The sequence below is a fragment of the Protopterus annectens genome, chromosome 11.part0 (genome assembly GCF_019279795.1).
Source record: "Protopterus annectens isolate FY-2018-M chromosome 11.part0, PAN1.0, whole genome shotgun sequence".
Taxonomy (NCBI): Eukaryota; Metazoa; Chordata; order Ceratodontiformes; family Protopteridae; genus Protopterus; species Protopterus annectens.
Window position 1 is genome coordinate 917070543 of NC_056745.1, and position 20316 is coordinate 917090858.

The following is a 20316-nucleotide window of genomic DNA, read 5'->3' on the forward strand; positions in this document are numbered from 1 at the left end:
GCTTTCACAGGGAGACCTTCCACTGCCCCTGAAGGGTTGCCTGGATGCCACTGTTTGTAGGCAGTTGGGGATCACTTGGATCTCCATTCAAAAGCTTGGGAGGCCATGACCTCAGATGCATGGGTATTGAGAGTCATGTCAATTTATTGTCATGTTATACCATTCCCTTTTTGTTTACCCCAGACAACCAAGCTGCCATTATCAAGGCTAAATTCGCTTTGTCTGTAGGCTTCTCACATTTTGCAGATTCCCAGGCTATCTGTTGCTTTAGTACTTCATCTCTTTGGGCACATGGAAGCTTCTATTTGTCTCTTACCTCTTGTTAGATTCCACATTTGAGTTTTGCAGTGGCCTTTAGCATTTCATTGGTCCTATCTGACTCATCCCATGGACTTTCCTGTGATTCTCAGAAGTGTTTATTACAACAACATTTGATGGTGATTAGAGTCTCCTCAGTTGCTGCCGTGCAGCCCTTTTTTCTTTGGACACGGTGACTATGGACACTTCTCAAAATTCCCCCCACCCCCTGAAGAGAAGAACACTGTCTAAGATAGCTAGCCAAGGTCAGAGGCCAGCCTTCACATCATTGACGCCAGTGTCTTGGAATTGAGGGTGCTTCTCCTATAGTTACAAGCATTTCAAGGTCTTCTCCTCAAGGGTGGGATTAGCATACAGACCAACAGTACATTAGTGGTATGCTATATGAACAAGCAAGGGAGGACGTCTGTTCTGTTCCTATGTTGAGGGATCATGAATTTGGCAGTGGGCAATGCCCTGTCGATGGTTTTTGATTGCAATGTACATCCCAGGGAGATTCAACATTCTGGCAGACAGTCTGAGGAGGGACACTCTCCTTTCTCAGGAGTGGTCCCTGAATCACATAGTAGAGGAGCACATTTTCAGCTTCTGGGGTATTCCCTGCTGTGATCTTTTTGCTTTCCTGTCCAACAAAAAGTGCGGGAGCTTTTATGCCATGATCCCACTAGGACAGTTACCAAGGGGCACTCTTGTGCAATGCATGGCCAACAGGTCTCTTCCACAGCTGTCCCCCAACACCCTTGATGATCATTTTTCTTCAGAAGGCAGTCCATTGTAGAGTGACAGTCCTCCTCATTGTCCCATTCTGGCCACAGCCGGGTTACTTCCCCTTTCTTTGGCTTCACCTTCTTCACCCATCCTGGATACTGGATCTAGCTCCAGATCTAATTTCTCATTCTTTCTGTTAACCTTTCCCAAACCTTTGCTCCCTCAAGTTAACTGCATGGTTTCTTCAATTCAGATGATAGCTAAGAATCCCAAGCTCTCCAAAAGTTTTTCACATACTTTCTTCATGCTAAAAATCCTCCACCAGGAAGGTTTATGCCATAAATTTGAACATTTCTGTATTTGGGATTCTGCCAAGGACTTGGATCCTTTCTCAGCACATTTAGATGCCATTCTGGGCTTTTTGTGTGACCTTTTTCACTCTGGTTTTATTTGACAGTTAAGGTGCAACTGGCTGCCATTCATGACTTTCATTTTGGCAGGGATAATACCCTTGTGGTGGCTTTCAAGCTTTTTAAGGCCTTCTTGTGGGGCATCTTTTTATGACTACCAGGCTGGGATCCAGTGTTTTTTCTCAGGACTTTCCTGTACTGATGCAAATTCTTACTAGACCTCCCTTTGAACCTGCAGCTATGGTACCATTACATTTTTTGCCATGGAAACTCTTTTTGGTGGCTGTCACATCAGACAAAAGGGTGTCAGAACTTCAGATGTTATGTGTACCTCCATAATTTTTCATAAAGACAGGGTCACTTTAAGGACTAGCCAGTCATTTCTGTCCAAGGTTGCTTCTGATTCAAATTTAAACTAGTCCATTCATTTGTTGGCTTTTTTCCAAATGTCAGTAATATTAAAAACAAAATGAAAACTCCAGCAAATCTAGAACTTCCACTGAGTGACCTCCCAAACCTCTTGTATCAGAGGCACATGGGATATATGTAAATGATCCATATGAACATCAGGTGTTTCAGCTAACTGGCAAGTCTGAATGCCCATGACTTGTTTCGTCATTTTAATCATAACAAGGACGAAATATGCATATCCACAGCTAGTGGGGGTTGGCTTTATTGGCCTGAAATTGTCCATTAAAATGACAAAACAAGTCATGGGTATTCAGAATTGCCAGTTAGCTGAAACACTTGATGTTCATAAGGATCATTTGCATATATCCCATGTGCCTCTGATAGAAGAGGTTTGGGAGGTCACTCAGTGGAAGTTCTAGCTTTGCTGGAGTTTTCATTTTGTTTTTACTGATTGGTTTTTCAGTGACCTTCTCACTCATTGTTTTAAATGTCCGTAACATGGGAGATGATTTACTTCATTGTTTGGGTGTCATAGCTTAGATTCTATCTGGACAGAACCAAAAGTTTTAGAAAATCTGACCAGCTGTTTGTTTCCTTTTCTAAGTCGAGACTTGGCAAGCATGTGTCAAAAATTACCCTGTCCAAATGTCTGATTGCATTTCCTTTCCACACTTCTTCAAAAGAATACCTTTACCTACTAAACCTAAAGGTCATTCCTCAACTGCTTTTTTTTCTTGTAGGCTTTTATTGATGATATTTGTGTCGCAGCCGTGTGGTCTAATACTAATACCTTTGTGTCCTATTACAAACTGGTTGTACAGTCCAGGTCTAGAGCTTCATTTGGTTCCACCATTTTGTGGAGTGTTCTCTCCTATGGCCTCCCTAGGGTTTTTACTCACTGGGGACTCAGTCCCACAGGCTGAGACCGAATGGAAAAAACATCATCAGAGATAAATGCAAACTCTATGCTTGACATAACAATAAATAACAGTAAATCTGTGTTGTCTTTACCCATTCATCTCAACCATTAACTCTCTCCATGCTCCCTCCACATTGCCATTTTTTCTAGTGAGTGCTCCCTGTGTCGGTCTTGTGGTCTGGCCTTGAAGCCTGCATACAAAGGTCTGTTTCTACCGCCCTTTCTTCCTAGACTCCTTTTTCTCCATCCTAATTTTGTTTTATGGTGCTTCAGGGATTTCTGCATGGGGCAAACTCTATTTGAGGAGATGGTGCAGTAGTTTGGGGTTTATGGGTAGAGGAGGGGGAACACTGAGTCTGAAGATCTTGAATATGGCTGGTTTCTGATTAGAGTCAGATCCAGTAACCAACCCACAGGTTGAGACAGACGGGTAAAGACAACACGGATTTATCATGGTAAATGCATAACATTGATTTAATGATTCATGACTGCGGTGGTGGTACTGCGGTAGCATTGTCGCCTCACAGTAAGACGTCCTGTTCGATTCTCAGCTAGAGCGTCTTCTGTGTGGAGACATGCGTGAATGGGCGTACCTTCGTTGCTCAGTTCTGATTTTTGCTTTGGTTAAAAACACATGAGCTTGAAAATCATAGATGACTAAAAGCACATTTCCAAAAAATATATCCTTGGAAACTGTACACAACTACCTGTGTTTATGTTTACAAGAAAACTAGTGCAGAGTTTGGTGACAGTGGACCAATGGATTTCAAAACAAAAAACACTGGCTGTCTTGAATCAACTACCAAGCGATTGTATAACCATTTGTTCAGATGACAGCAGAGAGCTGCAATATGTAGTGTAGTAAGGCATTCCATTTGAAATTGTAATGAATTCAGCAGACTGCAATCAATTTCTGTTTATGCCAGCGTTGCTCTTGGTCACTGAGACCTCTACCGACCCAGGTAGGAAATCTGTATCACTTTACCTTTCTTCTTCATAGATTGACTTAATTAAGAAGAAGTAATGAATGTATTCTGCATTGACAGTTTGTCAATTACTGAAGTAACTGCAGATGTTTCTGTGTGTAAAATAAAGGTTGCAGTTGCACATGATGTGGTTACTGCAGCCTCCTAAGTTTATAATGTCATTAGCAATGGAATCATTGCATTCATACATGGCAGAACTCTGTTACAGTGTTCAACAGTGTTCGTCTTTAGAGATCATCTTAAGTACAATCTTGGATTTCAAAAATATGGAATAATCATCACCTGCTTATCAAAACAGATTAAGCATTGGTTTGAAGGTGGTTACTTAAAACTGGTTGCCCCAGTTTGAAAGAAATACTGCTTGTTTAAATGCATCAACATGACACAAAAGGTAACTGTAGTTTTGAGAATGATTAAAAAGGGAACTCGGAATACTTGAAAACAAAACACAAGCACTCCAGTGTTCAGGCAATCTTACTGACTTTTATTCAGTATAAAATCAGTCAAACTTGATGAGTTTGTTCTTACACCAGAGAGCTCTAGTTTTGTTTTCTAACGTGTCAACATAATTTTCTTTTTGTGTTGTACTTTGAGTGACTTCTGTCCTCATTAACACCTCTTGCCTTGTGTTTGGTGTTATGAAAGAAGGGATTGAGGGGCACCCCCCCCCCCCACACAATGAATAATAAGATCAAAACCAATTTAATGAGTTAAAGTTTTGGTGGTTACATTCATCTAGCAGTGGTAGATGTCATGTGTAGTCAGGCATCTTAGAGCAGTTTGGTCATGTTTTGTGAAAAGTGAATAAATGCTAGAAAAATACAGATGTGTTGCCGTTGTATTTCTGATGCACTTTTACAATTACCTCCTAGATGATAACTCTTGTCTAAGTTAAGATTGGCTACAATTGCCTTTTCTTTCTGACTTGGAATTGTTCCTAGTCTTGCAGTTTGTCTTCATCCTTGTCTAGATTCACTGATTTGAAATATGCATGGAAGTAAGTGTGTTGTGTATATTCCAAGTTTGCCAGATCAGTTGGTGTATTTTGTTGTAGTTTTTGCTACTATCAGAATGTAATGTAATTTTAGATTTAGTAGAAACATTATAACATACTAACATTTTCAGAGCACTTTGGGTAAATCCTCTTCGTTAATGTTTTGTCTAGGTCCATGGGGATGCTTCTTTCTCAGGCCAAGGAATTGTTTCAGAGACCTTTACCCTAGCTAACCTGCCACATTACAGAGTTGGTGGAAGTATTCATCTGATTGTAAACAACCAGCTGGGTTATACTACTCCTGCTGAACGAGGGCGATCATCGCTATACTGCAGCGATATTGGTACATAGTTTAATTTGTTTATATTATTGTTTTTTCTGGTTGTGAATGCCTGCTGTGGTGTGTCATGTAGTGTAAAACTGAAATGCCAAAATACAGTGACTGCGCATCGGCATACCATTGGAGGGATGCTTGGTATTCTAATATTGTTTTTGCTGTCTGAGATCTTTCACAGCTGCATCAACTGAAACGGAACTGGCTTTAGGGTCCATACTGTTTTTCCATTGCAGCTTGTGGTGAATGAACAAAAGACATATTTGTATGGAATAAAATTGTATTTTTTTGTGAAGGGTGTTAGTAATAGAAAGACCAAGTACAAATAGTTGTCCTATTTTACCTTGATGGCATTACAATTGATATGCAGTAATAAAGTTTTTTTTTTCCCTTGTTGTGTGAATTAAATAATAATTATTTGGAATCATTGGCTTTATTTATTATATTCTTTTTTTTTCTTGACTGTATAAGGTGGAGAAGTTGTAATTTGCATTATAACCCCCTTAATCTGGATGTGCATTTCTTTGGACTTAAGCCACTAACCATTACCATCACATTGTTAGTTTGACTTCGTGAATGAGTGGGCCTGTACATTGCCACCCTGAATGGAGAATGAACATTCTCCAGCAGGGTATTTCTGTACAGGTAATGCCCACTGAAACACAAGTTCACTGCTTCATGGCAGAATATTAAGCTGCTGTAAAGCTCAGATATTTAAAAAGCGAACAGCCACCATTTTATTACACTTGTTAAACACTGCTATTCTATTTAGTGAATGTGAAATAAAAAGAAAAGTTAAAAAGAAAAAAAAAGAAAGCATGTGTGCATGCTTGCATGTGTGAGAGTGTAGGCAATTGAGCGAGGGGGCAAGAGAGAGACAGAGATATAGTGATTGATGCGTGCAGAGATCATGAACATTAAGTAATAACATTTTTAATGTCTAGCATTACTGGCTGGCATGGCTGACATTGTAAATCAAGATAAAGAGAAGCTATATAGGGTAAAATTAGGAATAATGAAGGGGTGGGCAGTAATATCTTGAGTTCTGTTTGTTTGTTTGTTTTTTTTTATTTATTTGCACTGAAGGACACATTTGAGGATATGTTCACTCAAACAGTGACTGTAATTGGTGTGTGTGTCTTTGCTACTGTATATGTACATGTGTGCATCTGCTTGTCTGAATGTCTGAGTTTCTGTTTGTATACTTCTATGTTTGTCAGTCTGCCTGTGCTCAATATGTATTTATGACTTTTGTGCTTGTGTTTTAGACACTAAATACGTGCATATAGGTTCATAAGTAGGTACTAGGCTGTTGGGCCTAGGGCCTATATAAGCCTAGCCAAACGGTACCATGGCTTTTGCCACCCAAGAAAATTATTTTTCCTGTGCCCTTGTCACAGAAGTGATCCCCGGGGTGAATTTCCTATCTCCCATCCAATCATCAAGATTTTTCTTTAAGAGTGCTAATGAGAAACTTTATTTGATATAGAATAGGTAGTTTGTTCCAAAGTATGGGCTGGAACAGGAATCTATCCTTCCAGCATATTCTGTTTATTTTGGTGACGGGGTTTAGGTACCTAGAGCGTGTAGCTTGGAAGGATTGGGATTTCTTTAAGTGGAGCATGTCCAACAGCTCTGGGTTTGACATAGCTTTGTATGTTAGGCAGAGATCGCCTCTGAGTAGGCTATATGCGACAGATTAAAGCTGGAGTGTTTTGAGACAGTCTGCTTAGGGCATCTGTTTGAGGCCGGTAATCCTTTGTGAGTTAACTTACATTTTGTATGTAAAATATTTCCTCCAACAACAGTTACATATACTAAAGTATGTTTGAACAATTGGGCAGAGGAACTATTTCACATTAAAACATGAAAAATATATAGTAATAGAAAACAAGCAAACAAACAAAAAAGTACAGAACAATATAGGAGCTGGCCCATTTTTTAAGCTCAATAATACTCTCCAAGGGTGTGTGTTATTTTGTAATAACTGCAGATGTTGGGCCTCAGGACACCCCTAAGCATGCATTATTTATGTAATAACGCACACTTTGTTGGGCATTATTGCTTACTTATTGCATTCCAGTTTCAGCTGTAGTATGCACATACATTGTGTTGAACTTACTGTTTTCTTTTATGCTTAATATGTCAAACTCATTCAGTGAAATGTATTGTTTGATTGTAGGTGTGAGGTTCCAGGAGCAGCCTTAGGTCAACTGGTGCCCTAGGCAAAAGGGCTCCATGGTGCCCCCATCCTGGTCTACCGATACCAAATAAATGCTGGAAAAGCGCCCCTACTGGAGCGGCACCCTAGGCGGATGCCTAGTTGGCCTATGCCAAAGGCCGGCTATGTGAGGTTCCCATTAAATTGTGAACACTTGGCTGCATTTATGCTAAGTAACAATCACAAGATCGCAGATGGACATTTACCTGAAAGAGCATTTTTATTCCTGCCAAGCCTACCAAGTGTGTGTTTCAGGGAAGTTGTAACCTGACATTCCTGCTACTTATTATAAACCCTTTGAGGTTACTGCTTCTCAGAGAAAAGGCAAATGATTTTGTGTGTGTAACAAAAAATCAAATATTTTTCTTTCTCCTTTCTTCCATGACTTGCAGTGGAAATATAGCAGTTTTGCTACTTAAATTTATCTAGTTGGAGCACTTATGTGTTGAAAGAAGAATGAGTTTCGTAGGTTTATCGATGTATAATACTGCATTTATTGTGGTTTTTACTTGTATCATTTATACAAATAACGTGTCCCCTTCTTCTTTTCCTAAGTAGTCCAGGTCTGTTATGTTAAAATGCTTTGGTTTAAAACCTTGGCACACAGTTTTATTTATGCTTTCTATCTTGGTGTGGGCTTACTCAGATCAATATGCCATTTACTGGTAAGTATTTTTCATTCTCCTCCCTCAGAAAACTGTTGATATGTGGACATAATTGAATATTAACATATTGCAACACAACTTCTACACTAATTTGTAGGGCAACAGTTGTCTTTTTCTAGTCTGAGGTCTTCTGTTGCTGGCTTCCATAAAGATTCTAAAGCTGAAAGAGAAAGAGAGAGAGACCATTGTCTGCTCAGGAGATGAGACATGTCATCATGACACTCAGTCTTTACAATCTTCACTGATACTGATAACTTGGGACATATTTCTGTATATGATTTGTCAGCACAGTACAAGCTAAATTAGTACCTTTTGCCGTAGCTAACCAAGTTAGACTGCAGTCTGTATTTTATTATTGTTTTAAATTTGAGGTCTTGCTTGCCTGCAAGCACCTGCATGTGTTTCTGTCCCTCCCTATTCTGCCTTCATTGTCTCCTGTAAAGGTAATTCCTCCCTTTCTCACTTACTAATGCAGCTTTTGACTCCTATGCAGTTACAGATGTTCATCGTGCATACAGCTGCAGTCATAACAGATGGGTTCTCCTGCTGTCAGGCGGGTCCTCGGTCGGCCGAATTCCAAAGTCCAGGTCCGGCGTCGGTTGTTGTCGCTTTCTTTCCTGACGTCAGTGCGACAGGGGTATATAAGACACAGCCGACGCCATTTTCTTCAGTCTTTTTTGCCGCACGGTGCCCGAAGCAGAAGCAGTTCGCAAGTGCCGGTCGGCCAGCTCCTGAAATTACGAAAATTTGGAAACCGAAGTCTTCTTTAAAGCTAAGTACCCCGTTGGGGAAACTTTTCTTGCCTCAGACCGATGTCAGACAAAGTTAACAATTGTATTTCTTGTGGGAAGCAAATACCGCATAAGGATTTCCATTCCCTCTGTATACCTTGTTTAGGCCCAGACCACGACGTCTCGAGCTGTCGCTTTTGTGCTACTTTCAATAAACGCACTATTAAGCGTCGGGAGGAGTTCGCCCAGCACTTTTTTGGTAAAGCCTTTAATTATAAAATGTCGTCGGAGACTCCGACTACTGTTTTGTCCAAAAAACGCAAGGACAAAGACCGACATGCAAGGTCCGTGGTCTCCACCGACACCACGCCAAAACCGGCTACATGTGGTCCGGTTCTCAGCGAGGCGCCTACGCAGCTCCTGACTACCGACGACACTTCTCTGGCGGTGTCTTTTGTAACAGAGACCGCAGGTTCCTCGGCCCATACCCTGACTACAGCTACCGAAGCCAGTGTGAGTGTTGAGCCTCTTAATGTGGACAGGTCCACTTCCACCCATGGTGTCTTCAGACCTTCTTCTTCCTTTTCCATAAAGGCCTTTACTAAGTCTAAATCAGCCATGCATTCCAAGAGGCCTGTTGCACAGGGCCCATCTCCAGGCCCCATGCCTAAAAAGCAGATGCTCAAAATGGCTGAGGATTTAATTACTTTTATCAGGGGTTCCCAACCCCCTCCGGACAAGAGACCCAGAGTGGAGGAAGATTCTCCCTCTTCTGACCAGGGCTCCATTATTTCAGAACATTCTGATGAAGAGGAACACTCGTACTCCCCTTTTGAAGATTCTGATGCAGAGCAGTCCATTCCTTCTGTATCCCCCCTGGAGGATTTTTCTTTCGGGGAAACCTTGCATACCTTGAGGGAACACTTCCATTGGGAAGGCCAAGATTTTTCAGATTCCAAGAAAAGGCTTAGGAAATTTCTTTTGCTACCTCAGCACAGACCTCTGGCGATACCTCCTGTCTTGGACATACTTGATGATGTTTACTCGGAGGCTTGCCTTAATCCGGATTCCCTGCCTCCTGCCCCAGTCAAGCCTGATAGGTACTACAGAGTTCCTAACTCACACCAATTTCTTTACAAAAGCCATAATGCTGACCCTGAAACCATTTCTCAAGGCCCCAAGGGAATGAAGGCCTCTACTGCTAAGAATCCATTACCTTCCGAGAGTGAGTCTAGATCCTTAGAAAGGTGGGGAAAAAGGTATATACCTCGGCCACCCTAGCCATGAGGGCCTTAAATTGTCAGTTCCATATGCTTAAATATCAGCAGTTTCTATTATCACAATTAAGGAATAAAATGTCACAACCTGAACAACCAGATTTGAAGGAGTTGCAGGATATGATGCATAGTGCATAACAAGTGGGTAAACACACCTTACAATGTGGCTATGATGCTCTAGAGGCCTCAAGTAGAGCTGCTGTTACAGGATCAGTCATTCGTAGACATGCCTGGCTTAGGGAACAAACCTTGCCTGATCATGTTAAAGCTAAACTACTAGATGCTCCTTTACAAAAGGATGTATTATTTGGTACTAATGCTGAAGAGATACTACGGAAAATGGAAGAAAAAGCTAAATCTATGCAAACTGTCAAAGCTTTTCTACAGGTACAACCACCACGTTTTAGCAGAAATTGGCCTTCAAAAAACTGGTCCTTTCCAGCCACGGACAAGCCCCAAAGAGGTAGATACAGGCGCACAAGGGGCAGAGGACAATCTCAAGGATCATATAGAGGCAGACAATGGCAATCTCCAGCACCAAGAGGTGGCGAAGACAGTGCACAACAATACAGGAAACAAACCCAATGACTTTGCATGCCAAGCAAGGCTCAGGTGGCAGCACCCTTGGGAGGAAAGCTGGCATTATTTTCAAAAAATTGGCATATTGTCACAAAAGACAAATGGATCCTGGACATTATAAACAGAGGCTACAGATTTCATTTTCACACTCTTCCAAAAATGAGAGGCATGCCGAACCTGCCACACAATCAAAGGGCAGAGGCTCAAATACAAATTTCAAAGCTCATGGACATGAAAGCTATTCAAGAGGTACCTACTCACGAGCAAGGTCAAGGTTTTTATTCCAGACTATTCCTGGTACCAAGGAAGGGAACCGATTGGAGACCCATTTTGGACTTATCCATCCTAAACACATTTCTACTGCACCAAAATTCAAGATGCTCACCTTACAGCAGCTTCTTCCCATGCTGGGCAAGGAGTCTTGGCTGGTAACATTGGACCTCAAGGAGGCATACCTGCATGTCCCAATCAGACAAAGCTGCAGAAGATACCTCAGATTTCTTGCAGGTTCAATCCACTATCAATTCTCTGCATTGCCCTTTGGCTTATCTACTGCACCCAGAGTATTCACGAAATGCCTGGCATCAGTAATTGCCTACTGCAGACTTCAAGGGATACAAATTTACCCTTATTTGGACGATTGCCTGATCCAAGCGGACAGCAAACACATACTTCTGGAACATCTGGCTTACGTAACACGGTTATTGAATTATCTGGGATACACAGTCAACAAAGAGAAATCCAGGCTAACACCATCTCAGAAAATAATTTTCCTGGGTGCCAACTTGGACACAAACACCCAGATGGCCTATCTTACGCCAGAAAAACAGGGGCAACTAACTCAGTACGTCAAGATGCTAACAAATTGTACCAGGCTAACTGCAAGGAAAATCCTGCAGGCTCTGGGCTTCATGGCATCTTGCATTCTTCTAATCCCATGTGCAAAGTTGCATATGAGGAAACTTCAGTGGTACCTAAAAAACCTATGGTCTCAACACAGCCGCAGTTTGGAAACAATAATACCACTAATTCCATGTTTGCAAAAGGAATTTCTATGGTGGGCCCAAGCATGCCAAGCAAACACAAGTCTACCATTCTGCAAGCCTCAAGCAGATCAAGTCATCACAACAGACGCCTCAGACTACGCCTGGGGGGCACACATGACAGACAGGTGCATTCAGGGCAAATGGGTCCCAAAAGGAAAAGCACCTTCACATCAATCAAAAGGAAATGCTAGCAGTGATAAATGCAATTACAGCTTTCAAGGACCTCCTGCATCCAGGGCAATTATTGATAAGAACAGACAACACCACAGTAATGTGGTACATAAACAAACAAGGAGGAACACATTCATACCCCCTGTGCAGGCTGGCCATGTCACTTTGGAACATGGCTCTGGAATGGCAAATCGAGCTCCAAGCACAGTACCTGCCAGGTTTGGAAAATATGCTGGCAGACAATCTAAGCAGAAATATGACAGACCCGCACGAATGGAAGTTGCATCCTCAAGTGTTTACAAAGATAATCCAAGCATGGGGAAGGCCAGACATAGATCTCTTTGCCTCCCACAAGAATCATCAATTGACAAAATTCTGCTCAAGGACATTTCATCCAAAGGCCTGGAGAGTGGATGCCCTTTCTTTCAGTTGGGCAGCACGGACAGTTTACGCCTTCCCACCTTTGCCTCTACTGCCCAAGGTGCTCTTGAAAGCAAGAGCAGACAGACCAAAGATGATACTGATTGCTCCAGTCTGGCCAAGACAACACTCGTACCCACTCCTGAGGAGCTTAACACATTCTCCTCCCTGGACCCTACCTCTAATGTCTCTTCTCCTGACTCAGCACAGCTACAAAACTCTTCACAGTCAGCTGAAAACACTCAATCTGGCTGCATGGAAAATTCCTTAACACCACAACAGACCCTACTCTCCAAGGTGGTGCAGGATGTCATTTTGGAGGCCAGAAGGCCATCTACTAGAAAAGCTTACTCCACAAAATGGAAACGGTTTTGCGCTTGGAATGAGAAAAAGGGCCAGGATCCTAGAAAACTGAATTTGCCTCAGATATTACAGTATCTAGCTGAGCTGTTGAACAGTGGACTTTCATTTTCCTCCATCAAAATCCATGCCTCAGCCATTTCTGCAGAATACAACACTGATCCACCCTTATTCTCTCACCCACTCTTAAGGCAGTTCCTCAGAGGGGCTAAGAATGTAAGACCTCCAAGGAAACAACCAATACCAGCCTGGGATCTTAATTACATTGTAGAAAAATTAACATTGCCTCCCTTTGAACCAGCTGCCTCAACAGATTTTCAGTATTTGTCCTGGAAAACAGCTTTCCTTCTGGCTATTACCTCAGCTCATAGGGTCTCAGAACTACAAGCCCTCATGGCTGTGCAGCCCTTTCTCATCTTCCATCAGGACAGGGTTTCCCTACGAACCAACCCGTCATTTATGCCTAAGGTAGTATCCAGGGTAGCTTTAAATCAGGCCATACACTTACCTACCTTTTACCCCAATCCTCAAAACAAAGGGGAAAGGCTGCTACATTCCTTAGACATCCATAGACAGCTACGTTACTATTTGGACAGAACAAAGCCTTTCAGGAAATCAGAACAACTCTTTGTGTCCTATGCTGTAGGAGCTCAAGGGAAGCCAGTTTCCAAACAGACAATTTCAAAATGGATAGGCCACTGCATATGGTTTTGTTACTCCTTTCATGGTAAATCTGTACCTGCAGGCATCAGATCCCACTCCACAAGGGCCACAGCTACCTCTCCAGCCTTCCTCAGAGGAGTCCCTACCAAAGATATTTTGGAGGCAGCCACTTGGAGTTCTGTGCATACCTTCACTAAACACTACCACCTACCTTTATACTCCAAAACTAGAGCAGGCTTTGCCACTGCTGTGTTGCAGGGCATTCTGGCTCCTCCCAGTTCCACCTAGTGCCTACCACCCTGTGCGTAGCTTTGGGATTCTACCCATCTGTTATGACTGCAGCTGTATGCACGATGAACATAGTACAGTTTTGTACCTACCATAAATGTAGATGTTCGAGTGCTAATACAGCTGCAGTCCAGGTTTCCCTCCCTCCTTCCCCTCTGGGTACAGACCTAGTGGCTTACTCCTCATCTTACAACCTGATTGGGTTATCCTTCTATGGTGTATTTGCTTGCAACTACTGATTTTTGATTATATTGCATTGCATGATTATATATAATATATTTATATATATATATGGTCTTCCTTCTGGGGGCACCTGACATCTGGGGCAAGAAAGACTGAAGAAAATGGCATCGGCTGTGTCTTATATACCCCTGTCGCACTGACGTCAGGAAAGAAAGCGACAGCAACTGACGCCGGACCTGGACTTTGGAATTCGGCCGACCGAGGACCCGCCTGACGGCAGGAGAACCCATCTGTTATGACTGCAGCTGTATTAGCACTCGAACATCTACATTTATGGTAGGTACAAAACTGTACTTTCTCCCCTTCCGTCTTGGTTAATTCCCCAGCATTGTGTGGTTAGTGGAGGAGGAATGCTGTTCCTAGTCATCAGACACTGGTGATGTCAGTCTTATGGTCTTCCGTTGTTCTTAATTGGCTGTAGCAGATTACCATACATGAGGTCCCTCCAGTGTTGAGCCGTTAGGATATTCTCAGTTATCATTTGCTATTTTTCCCCCCAAAATCAAGTGTGCATTTGTGCCAGAGTGATATACGTGTGTGTGTGTGTGTGTGTGTGTGTGTGTGTGTGTGTGTGTGTGTGTGTGCGCACTCCTGCACAGATATCCAAATGCTTCCATCTTTGCTCCCACCAACTACCGCTGGAGGTTCTGACATTAAAAGACAGAAGACTTTTCGTTGCTCCACTTTCTTTTCTCCTCCTGACTTTAACTCTAAGCTTTGGACTGCAGTAAGCAGAAAACTGGATGGAGAAATGTTGCACTGTCACACTTAAGCACATTGTAAAGATCACATAGAAAGATGCAATAATGAAACAATCTGGTGTTTTCATGATAATCAAATATTAGCATTCATTATCTGCACCCAGACTTAGTCATACAGATAATTCAATCACAAAGATTAGAAAAATAACTTTAATTTTCCTTTCAGTGGATGGCTGAACATGTCTGTTTGGGTTGCATAACAAAAAAGCTTTAACTTGGCTAACAGCTTGATAACTTCATTTGGGAAGTTAATTTCAGTGAGCAAACATAACCCATCTTTTTGATGTGTGGCCAGCCAGTGCAGGTTAACTGTGTAAACAGAATGAGAGCATAGACTAGCTACTCCTGTACCCCACAAAAACCTACATCCCCTTTGCATTACCTCAGATACTTAGCAGTGGTACTGCATATTGAAGCTTGGTGCCTAACATAATAGGATAGCTTACTCTGCATCAATACATGTTGAACATTTTGTGTTTTCCTTATCAATGTCTTAATTTGGTTGTGGTTGTCAGCATGATAAATTGTGTATTGCTACCAAAGCAGCTGTTAAAATTAGTTGTTATAAAATGTAGGGCTTCTTTCTTCCAAGCCTGTACCTTTTCACACTGCAGTCCAGGTACCCAAGATGATGTCGGTTCACAGTTAAGAAGGAGGATAACTTAAAGTGCATGCAGATGCAGGCAGTATGCCTGATAGCCTTACAGATGATTAAAGATTATTTTTTGCACCTTATTATAAATCATTAAACGCACTGCAACAATGATGGGGTGAAGAGGCATTGACATGGCTTACTACATTAAATGTTTATAAAGCTTGAGAATTGGGCCTTTGCTGACAGTCTTTAACTTAACCAGTAGCTGACCATCTGTAGCATTTTGTCTTTAAGCTGCTTTATTACTTTATCTTAGAAGCTTGTAATGGCATCTTGTCTTCTTTTTCCATAAACATACCGGTTGTTGCTTATGCTTAACACTGCATATCTAATGAACAAAACTGCATATTGACTGATTGGGGCAACAGTGGGTTATATGCTAGGTGGAGCATATAACAAAGGGCACAAGTGCAAATTAAGAAGCAGATCAAGACTTTCTACCCTTCACGGGCCTTGGGCAGAATGTGTGTATTGTGTACCACTGGAGTGTTTTTTGTGATTGTCTCCATCTTATGGAAATAAGATTTTGATGGGCTAATGAAGACAATAATACTGGAGAGCAGGAATGAAAAAGGCAGTGTCAGCTAAGGTCGAACTGAATGATTGTTTGGCATTCCAGTTAATGCTAAAGACCGAAGAAGAAGAAATTGCAGTTTATTATTTTCTGACACCCAGTAGTACAGTGTTTCTTCAACCATGGTGAATGCTTGATCAAGTGGTATGTATACACATACTTTGTTTCTTTTTGGTCCTATTTCCGAACTGATTTTTACTGCTTCTCAGCTATTTACATTAGGTAGCTGTTGAGTCTGATCTGAAGAGTTAAGTTATTTTTGTGCCTACTTCACACTTCTAAAACTCAGCTTAATGAAGCCTTTCTCGCCAAGTGCATTGTCCTGTCACCCCATCTGACCACATCAATAGATAAACATAAAAACACCATTCTGAGCTATTTTTGCAGGGAATGCACCCTTTCTATTATGGGATGCATGACTAGGCTTAAAATAGTGGGAGGAAATATACCATTTCTTGCATAAAGATTAAGGCAGTAATAGTTGTTTGTATACAAAAATAACAAACTGAACAAAATCACCGCGGCTTAAAGGCAAAAACAACTTTAATATAAAAAATGAGTAAGCGCTTTCACGACCTGTGTCGCTGCTTTAGACTCACAATAACAGCACCTGCTCCCTATTTAAAAAAAACACATCAAATTGAGCAAATCGATTAAACATACAGCTCTCTTAAAGACATACACATATCTTTCCATAAACATTATGTAAAAAAAAATATGTAAAAAATATAGCTAATGCAAATCAACCTATAAAGCTTCAATGGAGAGTGCATGTGCACGCAAGGGTCATATTAAAGCCAGTGGACCCCAGCATAAGTTTAATTTTTTTGTGCTAGAAATTGTGAAGGATAGCATTAGCAGGGGGGACATCAAGAATACGACTTAATTGGCTGAACAAAGGTGGATTCTCTTTTTTAATGCAGTGAATGTGCCTGGAATTAATGATATGGTGTCTCTTAAACCCTTGCTGTGTTGCACATGCACTCCTGCATTGAAGCTTTATAGGTTGATTTGCATTACCTTTATATAATAACAAGCTTTAACAGAAAGCAAGTAAATGAAAAAGAATGCTGTATATTATAAAGTCTTTTTTTTCTAGTAAACAGTCCTGTATCTGGTTCTCATGTCACTAACAGACAATCTGATAAAGAGAAATGGCTTGGAGAAAATGTTTTCTGAAAGTATTCAAGTGTTTTCCCAGTTGGGAGAGCTATAAAGGCAAGGCAAAACCAGACGACACTTAATAGAATCACAGACTGTACCATGCGTCTTAACATGGATTATTAACTTTTCTTTCTGTTTAGTTAGAATCTGTGTGTGTGGCTGTCAGTTTGGAATGTATGGTCCTATTAGGGGAGTAAATTTCATTATTTGAAGGTGTACATAGTTTTTTTGTGTGTTATTAAGTTAGTAGGATTTAAGGGGGTATTGGGTGCATGTGTATATTTCTATTTGAGGGTTTTCAATAAAACAAAATGTTCTGCAAGATGTCACATAGGCTGAAATGGAGATGACAAGAAACAATTGTATAAAAAATGAACCTGCCAAACAGTATATTCATTCAGGTACGACTCAACTCCAGTTTTTTCAGAGTCATCCCTGTTCCTCGGAGCTTTGGCTCGAGTTAATTCAGCATCAGCTTCTATCTCGTGGGCAGGCTGTTCGGAGCAGGGAGTGACCCTGGTCACAAAGTGGTCTATCTCGGTTCTGGGCTCCCTTCCCTCTTCTGGGGGGCTGGAGAGGGCCCTGTCCCTTACACTGACCCAGTCGGCATCTTCCTCCTCGGAACAGGTACCCTCCCTCTGGCTCTGTTATTCTACCTGTCTCTCCACTGGGACAGCGGGTGCCAAAATCTCTGGTTTCTCAGACTCAGGTTCTGTCATATTCTGGCACCTGCCCGTATTATCCTCCTGAGAAGGTTCCTCAGAAAAAGAAGTGCAAGAGGAAGCACTTGAATTCCCCTCAGGATTCAGTCACTGAAGACACAGATTTTGATGAGGGGGAAGGGTCCCCAAGGTCACTGCCTGAAGATGTCTCCTTTGAAGACATCCTAGAAATTTTAAAGCATAGGGGTGGCTGGCAGTTCCAAAACCCTTCCTTGGAAAAATATGTTTACCTGCAGGCTTTCAACAGTTGCCCATCTTGGGTGACCCTGCCCACTGATGAACTTCCTGGCACACTTTACAAGACTTCAAAGGGATCTGATTAAGGAATATGGTTTTATGGACAGGGATTTACTGCAGGACCAGGGAGAAGGTCCCAGAGACAGTTAGCAGCAACTGATGGCATCGCATTAAACGATAGACAGGACACTGATGGCAGAAATATCACACTGGGCAACACAAGCTCACAGAGTTTTCAAGCACAGTCTCAAAGTATTATTTTGCCATCAGATCTGCTTTCAGCTCAATCATCGAATCCTGTCCTACATTTTTGGCAATGATCACCATCTGTTCAGTGGTGCTGTTAACAATATACCTGATGTAATCATGCAGCATTGAAAGCCTAGTGCTCTTCATCGGGTTGCCCCCTCCACCTGGTATCCCTGGAACAACAAAGCAGGCCAAGTGTGTTGGCACTCAAGAAGCACCCTTATCTCCTATTGAATTCACTGTATACTGGTGATAGAACTTTCCAGTACTGGCTGTATGTCATTTTTGCCTAAATATTTTATTTTAAGTTTTTCCCAGGCCATCATCTTTATAATAGTTACCCTTCTCCACCTCTCCTCATCTTTGCTCTCCCCCTGCCCTGGCCATTTTACCATCCCTTGTGCTAACTACTGCTGTCCTTGTATACCTGTGCTTGCTATATTCTTGGATACTACTCTGCTACTTTTTTTCATTTTTATGAGAAAGGAAATAACTCTCCTTATTCTTGTGTTTCAGCACTCTGCTTGGCTGATGATGCCGCCTCTCCTCTCTGGCTGTTTTTATCCCACCCACCCCACGCTTATAGCCTAGCCACACACAGACCACCACCCTACACATCTCTCTACACCCCCACCCTCCTTCATACCACACCTCCTCTTTATTATCCCTACCTAAATCATCTATCTCACCTGCTCCTCCCTCCTTCTACCTCCCTCTACCTCTCTCTCTCTCCTCTCTCTAAACTACAACACAGATACCTTGATATCCTGTGTGTGTTACTCTCTCTCTATATACTAAACCCATATCTATCGAGCTCCTCTCTGTCACAGTTCAACATGTCTACCAAAACTCACAAACCAATATCTAAAACACCTGTAACAGGAACTACTCTGAATAAACTAACACTACTATTATTATTGGCTCTTCCCTCTCACTACCTAACCTGTTATGAATATGAAGATAAATTCCAATTACATTTTTAATTTCTCTCCCAAACATACTTTTTTGAATTTCCTAACCACAATTTGACTCATTTAAACATTACATCTACTTAAAATTCTAAATCTCTTGATACCAAAATACAAAATACTCTACTCCTCCCCCATCACAACCTCAAACATAAGCATTCCTACCTTATGGATGGGGGACCCCCACCCAACCCAGGCCTTAACCACTTTCATCTGACGAAGCAACCTCTATACTAAACTCTTCCCTTCCACTACCAACCTCTAATCCAAATACTTTTCTCATAGGTCACCTTAATATACAAGCGTCAATAACAAAGATATTCTCTGTTTAACTGAAACCTGGTTGAAACCCTTTACTAAAGACAATGTAATCCTACCTCCAGGCTATAACATCCTAAGACTTGACCGCAAAACTAAAAAGGCGGAGGAGTTGCAATTTAAAAATCCATCTATATCATCTGTATATATCTACCTCCTGGAAATAATTCCACCACTATAGAAAATATCGGTGATCTCAACCTGGACTGGTCCTCTTTATCTACTAATAACCCAGCTTCCCATATCAACCTTTTTGGCTTCAGTCAAATAATAAACACCTCTACCAGGATCAATAAATCTAACAAAGGAAGTACTCTAGACTGGATACTTATTAACAAACCTCAACTTAAATATCAGTCTGGAACAGTACCTGATGACTTTAGTGATCACAATCTAACCTTTATTATTAGACAAAGAAATGCCTCTAACAATACACCTATCTATAGGACCTTACGCAATCTCAAATGTTTCAACCCTATTCAATTTAGAACAGAACTAAAGGCCTGCAATAACACCACCTTCCTAACTATTCTTGATAATCATGCACCATCACGCTCATCCGAATTAAATCTAAACCTGCCCCTGGTCTAGTGTAGACAAACAGACCTTTAGACACCTAAGAAACTCTAAAAAAAGCCATTTTCTGATAAAAAAAGCTATTATAGTAATTTCCAACAAGCTAACCAGGCCTCACCTCTCTAGTGATAACACTAGTATCCCCCAATCCTGCCACCTCCAAACTACCAGCCTTTGCTTCTTTACAAGAACCATAAATGAAGAAACCATACCTGACATCTGGAAAAATACTCAATTATAGGCCCATTGCTCTGTTGTCATGGTCCATTATCAGTTATCAGTTAATGACCCATAAAAAAAAAAATAACATCTCACTCCCTGTCAACATGGCTTTAGGCCTTTTCATAG

The 20316-nt window shown here is 41.5% G+C and overlaps 1 protein-coding gene across 1 annotated transcript in view; it reads left to right on the plus strand.

Moving 5' to 3' along the window:
- DHTKD1 (dehydrogenase E1 and transketolase domain containing 1) overlaps nt 1-20316 on the plus strand; it is a 948838-nt gene that overhangs the window by 487175 nt on the left and 441347 nt on the right. Inside the window, exon 6 of the mRNA XM_044088312.1 lies at nt 4918-5089. Within this exon, the coding sequence (XP_043944247.1) occupies nt 4918-5089 (172 nt within the window). The remainder of the gene's footprint in view (nt 1-4917; nt 5090-20316) is intronic.